The following is a 9,247-nucleotide window of genomic DNA, read 5'->3' as shown; positions in this document are numbered from 1 at the left end:
CTTGCCCTTCTTCTCGCGCTGCTGGAACTTGCGCAGCCGCCGCGCCCACGTGTCCCGCCACTGGATCACCAGGCTGCTCTTGTCCGCCACGATGCCGCTCTGGTCAGGCGAGTCCTCCGCGTTGCCCAGCAGCAGGTACTTCTTGAGGGGCTTGATTTTGGGACACTTGCAGGCGATGTCCCGCGAGCGGATCCACAGGCTCTGGTCACCGCGGCGGATGCGGCTCGCGCCCTGCTTGTACACAGAGATGATGTTCACCGTGAACTTCCACCAGTCCCCTGCCTTGTCCGCCTTCAGGATGTGGATCTGGACCGCTGCAAGGAAGCACAGGCGGGAGAGTGGGCCCCGGGGCCGGACAGTGCCGCCTGGGCACCCCCCCACACACACAAACCCCCGGCTCCTGTGGTCAGGTGGCCCCTGCCTGCTCGAGCCCTCTCGGAGCCGAGGACCGGGCAGCCGGTCTGATGGAGAAGGCACAGCTGGGAAGGGACGGCACAGGGTACCCCACTGGGGCACGCGTGGGTGGTGCCTAAGCTGATCCTGGGAACCCCACCTGGCGATGCCTGGACCGGGCCGCTGCTCCAGCAGGCCTTACTCATGCCTGGGTTGAAGCTCTGCGTTTGGGGCTTGGCCGGCAGGACCAGAAGAAGCTTACAGGAACTGACCGCCGCGCCTCCCAGCACTCTGGGCCGAGTCTGCCTGCCCAGGACAGGTGCACTCTGTGACAGCAGCAACCATCACTCCCCGCAGGCTGGGTGGGAACCTCCTTAGTGCCCCCCCACCTCCCGCCGTGGCACTTCCAAAGGCTCCGAGCACTTAACATCAAGCCTCATGGCAGGGCGCCTGGGTGGCTCAGTCGTTAAGAGTCTGCCTTCGGCTCAGGTCGTGATCCCAGGGTCCTGATGTCGAGCCCGCATCGGGCTCCCTGCTCAGCGGGAAGCCTGCTCCTCCCTCTCCCACTTCCCCTGCTTGTGTTCCCTCTCTCGTTGTGTCTCTCTCTGTCAAATAAATTTAAAAAATCTAAAAAAAAAAAAAAAAAAGCCTCATGGCACCTCCAGACACACCACCTTGCCCTTGACCCAGTCTCCGAAAACCATGATGGGATCTCAGTGCCAGGTGCAGAGTACCGTGAACCTACCCTTCCAGGTGGACGTGGCACCCCTTCCGGAGTCCAGGGTCCTGGTGCTGCGCCCCCTCCCTCCTGACCCTCTCCAATTCCCCAGGCCATTCCCTTGCTAATTCTCCCCCGAAACGTCCCCTGGTACAAGGGTTCTCTGCTGGAGCCTGCATCAGAATCCCCCGGAGAGCTTGTCAAGCACACATTGCTGGGCCTCACTCCAGAGTTTCTGATTCAGCGGATCTGGAATGGGCCCCCAGAGTCCACCTCTCTCACCAGTTCACAGGTGGTGGTGCTGCTGTTGTTCCAGGGAATACAGTTTGAGAATCAGTGCCCTAGTGACTGTTAATAAATGTCATTTCTGCAGGATATCAGGAGGTATTTTAAAAGTAGGAGGAAATGCCTTTTAAAGAAAAAGAGGGGGCACTTTGCTTAGATGGGTTTGTGAAATTCTGGGTTAAAGTCAAGAGGTTTCCTTAACTGCAGGACTTTTCAGAGCCTTGAATCTACAAATCGTGCGTGTGTATGCATGTGTTGGTTTCCCAAATAATTCTGACTGCAGGCCTCTTGGGCTAGTGCATCTTGAGTTAGCAGAGTCCCGTGGGGCCCAGCTGGGGAACTGCTGAGGGGACACATAATCATTCCAGGGGTTAAAGGGAGAGGTCTCTGCTGCACTGACCGACCAAGGAAAACCCGGTCATCTTCCCCATCCCCGCGGTCAGGACGGGGCACGCTGCCCTTGCTGAGCTCGCCTGCCACCCCCCGCACCCTTCACCCCTGGACCAGGCTGAAGAGGGCCCTGGCGGATGAGCGGACTTGAGCCCTCCTGGAAAATGAGCAACAGCTCGTCTCTCCAGATTACACCTGAAGAAACCGAGCCGTGGGCCAGCTCAGCGGCTCCAACAGCCACGAGGACATGTCCCCGGGGCATGTTGAGCGGTCATCACCTGCCCGCTTATGGCCGGGCCTGGCCACCCATGCCGACCAGCCTCTCTCACGGTCCCTGGGGCCCACCCTGCCACCTTCACTCCCAGGGCCCTCCCTGCTGCTCCCCTTCTGCCCCCGCGCTTGGCCCACGATGCGGGGAGGTTCGGGGACGGCGGGGCCCAGGGGCGCGTCCGCCACCCTCCAGCTCGTCCTTATGGGGTGAGGGATGCAGCAGATTTTCCCATATTCCATTTCAGCCGTTCCTGGGCATCCTGAACTTTGCACTCAGTCTGAGGGCTCCAAAGAATGGCTGCCATGGCAACCGTTTCCATGTTTTTGTCACCAAGGGACTCAACACTCAGTGTGAACTCTGAGGTGGGGTGGGGAGCCCTCTCCAGCTCGCAGAAGTAGGCTGGGCCGTGTGTTTGTGCACACGGAGGTCACCGTGGCAACTGAGTGCCCCTCGGCTAAGCGACGGGGGAGCCGGTGTCCCTGAGAACCCCGGTTTCCTCTCCTCAGGACTGAGCTGAATGCAGAATGAGGCTCCGTCAGGATGCCACTGTTTCCCTGGGTGGGATCTCAGACCCCCGGCCCAGCCACGGGGCCCTCCCCCATCCAGCCGGGGTGGGCAGGGGGTGGCCCCGCAAAAATGCTGCAGAAGGCGCCGGGGGAACGCGGCTGTGACCCCAGGCACTGAGCGTCTCGTGGTGTGACAGGCTGAGCCGTGTCTCCCGGCCCCAGATTTCATAGGATGACGTGCGAACCCCCCAGGACCTGAGGATGTGCCCGTATTCAGAGACAGGGTCATTACAGAGGTCATGGAGTTCAGAGGAAGTGATTAGAGGGAGCCCTAATCCAATATGACTGGTGTCCTCGTGAGAAGAGGAGATCAGGACGGACACACAGACACACAGAGGGAAGACCCCGTGAGGACACAGCGAGAAGCAGCCGTCTGTGAACCGAGGAGGGGGGCCTCCGGAGAAGCCACGTGCGGACACCTCGATCTCGGACTCCCGGCCTCCGGAACCGTGAGACAATAAATTTCTGTTGTTTCAGCCCCCACCCTGTGGTGCTTGGTTCTGGCAGCCTGAGCAAACTTGTACGGTTGGAACTAGGGGCTCAGGATCTTGGGTGTCAGCCCAGAGCCAGGCGGGAGGGCAGCCCTGGTGAGGTGGGCCAGCCGGAGAGAGTTAGCCGGACCCGGTCAGGCCCTGGGCTGGCCCTTCTTACTCTCTGGGGCTGCAAGAACGTGGCCCTTCACACAGCAGGAGGACTGGAGACCCCCGACCCACCTTCCCGGGTCTGGAGTTTCCCTCCCCTGAAGGAATGCTCTGGAACACCAGGCAAGGCATCCAAAGCAGCCCCACCCCCACCCCACTTCCCCAGGCCCGGCCAGTACAGGCCTGGAGGGGATCCGCTCAACACTGAGGACGCAGCCCAAAGGCGCACCCCACCCCGAACACCTTGCCGTCCCCGAGAATCCAGGGACCAGAGCGGTGCACGCTGGTCCAGGGGGACAAAGCAACAGTCTCCGTCCTCCCTCCACCCCAGCAGCTCCCGGCGGCTCCCGGGCCTTGGAGCTGGACGGCACAGGCGGGCGCAGGGGCAGGGGAGGGTGGCGGTAGAATTCATGATTATGCTGGAAAAAATCCGCAGTTCCGCTGCCCTTGGCAACGCCTCCGCACATTACACAGCCCACCAAGTATGAGCCGCACACGCAGTGCACGGGCCAAGTCCCTGCCGTGCACATACAGCTGAAAATATTCAAAATATACACTGAAACAGTGACCTCAGGCAGACCCACTCCGCACGCTCGGGGGCCGCACCCGCCAGAGCGCGGCGTGGGGACGGCCGCCACCTCTGCGGGGCCTGCTGGCCGGGGGCCCGGGATGGCTGGGGTCTCCTGGGGGCCCATGGCATCGCCCACCACGCGCGCCAAGCACAGGCAGCTCTGCCCATCCGAGCACCACGATCCCTGCGGGCGTGCCCCTTACACCCACACGACGACACTCAACACCAGGCCAATGAGCCTCAGCCGCCCCCCACCCCCGTCTGTGCACCGCTGTCCTAGCTTGGCCTCCAGGAGGGCAGAACGTGGGGGCCCGGTGAGGGTCCCCCATCCCATCTTCAGAAATGCGGAAGAGGACCCTGAGAAAGGCAGCTGGAGATGAGACCAGGACAGGCGTGCAGGGACCAGCCGGAGGGGTCCCTCTCTGACGCTGAGAACGGGCAGTGGCCGCGCCGGGGAGCCTGGCCCCCAGGCTGCTGGCGCTTCGGGACCCTCTCTCAGTGATAAGCGGCTGCATCTCGGGGTCCACACCGCGGACGCCCTCCCTTACGCTGAGCCCTTGCTCATCCCCCAAAATGAGGGCTCAGGCTGCAAGAGAGCTGTGCACCCGGGGCCTGGGGCCCTGCTCTCCGCCCGGACAAAAGCAGGCATTGTGGAGGGGGCGGGGGGGGCCTGGAGCCTACGAGGCAGGATGGGTGAGGTCAGCCCCCCCTCTCCGTGGGCGCCCCTGAGCAAAGCTGCAGAACGGGGCAGATGCCCGTGGAAAGGCAAGCAGAGCGCTCACGGGCTCCGGGGAGCAAGGAGCTGGCCTCCGCGGCCCAGGTCCTAGGGGCCAGGCTGCACTCCTGGCCTGGGAGCCCCCCAGCTGCGGTCAGCTGCACAGCTCCGATAACAAGGCGGCAGGCAGGGCAGGGCTGCAGCCACCCCCCCTTAGCAATCCCGGGGTTCACAGGAAGGACTTATCAGCCCCCAGGGCAGGGCTGTGACGACTGACTTCTCCTCTTAATCCCAGCCTGCTGCTGGGCTGGCTGGGGGCACGCACCTCTCCATCCCTCGGCTGCAGGGCTGGCCGTGACTCGGAGCGGGTGAGAAGCCCCCCGAGGGCCAGGCCCCCGAGGCCACAGTCAGCAAGAACGGCCTGTGTCGGAGGTGGGCGGGGGGCTCGGAGGCAGGCCCAGGGCAGGCTGGGTGCCTTGGCCAGCGCTGGGGGTCCTCTCGGCTGCTGGGTGGGCAAGGCCCCCCTATGTCCTATAGGAGCAGACCTTCCTTCCAGGAAGCCTCCACCTCTATGGGTCCCAACGCTGGGAGGCTCTCGGGCCACCAAAGGCAACCTAAAAAGTCAGAAGCTCCGGGTCCTGTGCTTGTCCTCTCTGTCCGGAGCCTCTGGTCCTTCCGAGCCTCCCTCCCCAGCTCCAGCCCTGACCCAAGAGACTCAGAGCCTGTCAGCTCTGGGCCCTCGGAGGACCTGGCAAGGCCACCTTCCCGGGACAGTTAGTGACAGGAAGTAGCTCCAAGCCAACTTATGCCCTGCTGGTAGGTTTTGGGGACCTCTTGCTGGCATCAAAGCTCCCGGCCTAGGCCAGGTTCTAGGAAACCTGTTTGCTCCGTGAAGAGTATACAGTTGTTGCTCAATCATCTGCTGGCTCAGCCCGAGACAACCTGCTGGGCCGGGCCCTGGGGGAGGGGCCCTGGCACTGGCCCGCGGTGGGGAGAGGGGCTGCCAACTATCTCCCTCTTCCCACAGGCCTGGAGCCCTGGGACACCTCCGCGGGGAGGCTTCCTGCTGCCCGGAGGTCTCCTGGATTTATGGGCTGCTCAGGGGGGGCCCCAGGGGCTTCCCAGCAGCTGCCCCTCCCAAGGAGGCTTGGGTGGCCAGCCCTTGGCCTCCCCCCACCCGGCTGCCCGCCCAGCCATACCTTCCTGTTGGGCCGGTCCAGCCGGGGAAGGCTTGTCACCCATCTGTCTCGGAGACAGCGGCAGGACGAATGGGGGAGGACACCAACCCCACGGAAACCATGAAAACCATGCAGCCCCATAAATCTCCCGGCATAGAAAGTGTGTCATGAGTTGCAGCCACTTCATAAAATGCAGCCCTGACCACATGTTTCCCAGTCCCCCGTGAAGGTAAGAAAGGCCGGAGCCCGGCCAAGTCTTGTTCTCGGAGATGCTGACCCGCCAGGGGGCACCGAGCGAGCGTGCGGGCTGGGGGTGCGGGGCGGCGAGGCGGGACCCGCGCACCCACCTCGAGGTGTCGCGGCCGTCCCCATGAAACGGGGTGGTGAGCTGGAGGCTCACTGTGGCCAGACCAGGCCACGGGCCACAGCCCCCCGCGGGAGTCCCTGGGAATCCCCGGGCTGCCATCCCAAAAAAGTCCCACCTCAGACCTCAAAGAAGGCGGGGACGCCCACCTTAGGGCTGGCTGAGGGTCCCTCCTTTTTACTTCTCAGCAAAGAACTCCTGGTTTGCCTCTCTCTCTCTCTCTCAGAACCAAGAGCAATGTGAAGGCTGCCTCAGTTTCCTGGCCAGGCCCCAGTGCTTAGGCTCCATTCTTGGGAGGGGAGAGGGGTGAGGTGCCTGGGACCATCTCCTTGCACAGGGGTCCGCGGAGGAGGGGATGCCGGGAGATCTGGGAATCGGAGGGCCAAACCCTGGGGAAGACAGGAGCCCCGTTCCCTGGACAACGGGCCTGGCCACCTGCACCCCCTTCACAAGTGAGAAGGGGTGGGGCGCTGGCCGCCCCGCTTGGCCAGAGGCTCACGTAGGAGAGTGGACCTGAGCCCTGCCTGCCCAGTGGGGCGCCCTCGTCACGGGGCTGGTCTCTTCCTCAAAGGAGCCAAAGGGAGAGAGGGCCCCCGCTCCCAGTCAGGAGGGACTGAAACAGCCTGGCTTGTCCCCCGCCCCCCACCCCAGGCCTGGCCAGAGCTGCCAGAGTGTCACCCCCAGAGGATGGCCTCACACAGGCCCAGAAGATGCTTGACGACCAAACCTGCCTCCCAGCCCGCCCTGGAAGGCCCAGCGAGGCGCGCCGCCCCAGGCTGGTGCACCAGAGGGGTTCTGGCCTCTGAAGGAGGGGAAAGCAAGAGGGTCGACCTCCCCAAATATGGCCTCAGTCCAGGCCCCGCATCCCCCCCCAGATCCCTCCCGTCTGAGGTCCCCAAACACAGCCCACAGCCCAGTCCTCATTTAGGCCACCACCTCCAGGCAGCCCCTTCGCAGGAGCTCAAAGGGCGGCCCCGCCTCCCCAGCTGGAGCCCTGGAGTGGGGGCGTCCAGCAGCTACGAGTCTTTTCATGCACCCTCTCATGCACCCCACTCAGCTCTAGCTCCTAAAAGTCAATCCACACACAAAGGACGGAACCTGCTTCTGCAAGGAGCCCCGAAGAAAGGGCCTCCGGCCCGGAAATAGGAGCCAAGCGGGATCCAGACCACAGCACCAGAGTCCTTGGCCAGCCACGTTCCCCTGGGGGCATCAAGCAGGTGCCTGCAAGCACTTGGAAGGGTGTCCCTGGTCCCCTGCCACGCACGCAGCCTGCTCCAGAGGGTGCCCTCGGGTCTGGGGGCGGGGGCCTGGCCCTATTTTCCAGCCGGGCCAAGCTGCACGTGGCAGGCGTGCCAACACTGGGGGCAGGCCTGGGGCAGAAACGGGGTGCTGGGCACTGCTCCCAGCACAGGGCAGCGTCAGGACCCACCAGAACCCTGCCACGGGGCGGCCCTGCGTCACTGAGAGATGCTCTGTGACCCTGGAGACAGGCCCCCAGTGAGCAGGGGGGACAAGTGCTGCTCGTCACAGGGGTGGGACACAGCCGGGGTCCCCAGCCCCGGGTGCCCGGCTCTCCAGGCACCTTGGACAGATCCCTGCCCCTGCCGCCTCCAAGCCTCCGCGTCCCCATCTGTGAAATGGGAGGAGACACCTCTCATTAGCCAGGCTCGCTGGCCCCTTAGAGCCTCCCCTCCCGCCTGCCTCCCTAAGAAAGGATGTTCAGAGGAGAGGAAACAGTGTGAGAGAGGAGGGGAGGAAGCTCCAGCGAGGGGGACTGACGCAGCCGGGAGCCGCCCGCCCGGCCGCCTGCAGGCCCCTCTGGAGCTCAGCACCCTGCAGCTGGCTGGGAGGGGCAGAGGTGGGAGGCGCAGGCTCCGGGCTCCCCTGTCTGCAGGCACAGGGGGTCACTGTGCTGGGGAGGGTGGTGGGGGGCCCGGTCAGCGCAGCACCCTGCGGGATCAGGGGCCTTTCCGTCAAGCGGTCACGGGGGCCCTTGGGCCCTCCCCGTCCAACCTGGTGGTCACCCGCATTCCTCGACCTCGGCCTGACTCACGCGGACCCAGCTCCACATCTGGCCTCCAGATGGGGCTGGCCCTCTGGGGCTGGGGACGAGGGGAGGTCACATCTGGCTGGGGAAATCGGAGGATCCCCAGGGGGGCCAGTGACCCCCAGGGAAGGGTCAGCGAGCCTCTGAAACACCACGCCACGTGCTGCCGGCTGCTCTGCGTCCCGCTCCTTGGGGGTGGGGGGGATGCTCTGGGGGTGGGGGGCGTGGCGTCTCCCAGGAACGGCCCCCAGGGACGGGGAAACATCCGCACCCACACCCGAGCCCCGAGATCGCAGCCCGCTCTACACGCAGGCGCATCGCCCCCGGGACGGGGTTGAGAACCCGTCCAGTTCTCCACACTTAACGGGATTGATCCTGATCAGGAATAGCTCTTGAACTCAAGGTCAAGAAACGGAAGGGGAGGGAGTGCTAAGAGGGGAGAGGCCATCCTTTGCTGGGGGGGCCCCCGCGTCCCTGGGGCTGGTGAGACAAAAAGAGGCCTGAGTTAGGAGCCTTTCCCCGGACCCCATCTGATCTCCAGCCTGAGTAGCTGGACGAGAGCCAGGCAAGGGCCAGGCCCCGTCACGCTGTCCCCCCCAGCTCCACGGTAATCCACGGGCACCCCCACACCTGTCCCCCATCAGGGATTGGCCCGCGACTCCCTCCCCCACACGGCCATGCCCATCGCCAGCTCCCCCCCAGGCCCGGCCACAACGTCCGCCACGTCGGCTCCATCATCTCTAAACGTCACCCCAACACCACGGGGACCACACCTGCCGGTTTCCCAAGGAGGATGTATCTGGCTTACCAGGAACAGGGAGTCAAGGGTCCCGTGGGGGGAAACGCGTTCCTGAGCCTTCTAAGGGACAGCTGTGCCCCCTCTGTGCGGCCAGAGGCTCCGGGCCCTGGCCCGGGGGAGGAGAAGCCTCTGGAGCTTTGGAGTCCCCGGTCTGGAGCACGTAACTGGATCTCGGTGAGTCTCAGCATCGCGGGCAAGTGTTCGCGTGGGTTCAGCAAGGACGGGAAGGAAGGCAGTGAGGTGCCCCATCCCGGGGCTGGCGAGGCCACAGGAGGTCCCAGGGCGCACGGGGGGATGTCGGTGTGAATG

The 9,247-nt window shown here is 64.4% G+C and overlaps 1 protein-coding gene across 1 annotated transcript in view; it reads right to left on the bottom strand.

Moving 5' to 3' along the window:
• NTN1 (netrin 1) overlaps positions 1–9,247 on the bottom strand; it is a 161,127-nt gene that overhangs the window by 4,012 nt on the left and 147,868 nt on the right. Inside the window, exon 6 of the mRNA XM_044921594.1 lies at positions 6–314. Coding sequence (XP_044777529.1) covers positions 6–314 — 309 coding nt within the window. The remainder of the gene's footprint in view (positions 1–5; positions 315–9,247) is intronic.

The sequence above is a fragment of the Neomonachus schauinslandi genome, chromosome 15 (genome assembly GCF_002201575.2).
Source record: "Neomonachus schauinslandi chromosome 15, ASM220157v2, whole genome shotgun sequence".
NCBI lineage: Eukaryota > Metazoa > Chordata > Mammalia > Carnivora > Phocidae > Neomonachus > Neomonachus schauinslandi.
Note: the sequence above shows the minus strand (reverse complement) of the source record. Positions and strands in the feature narration are given on the sequence as shown.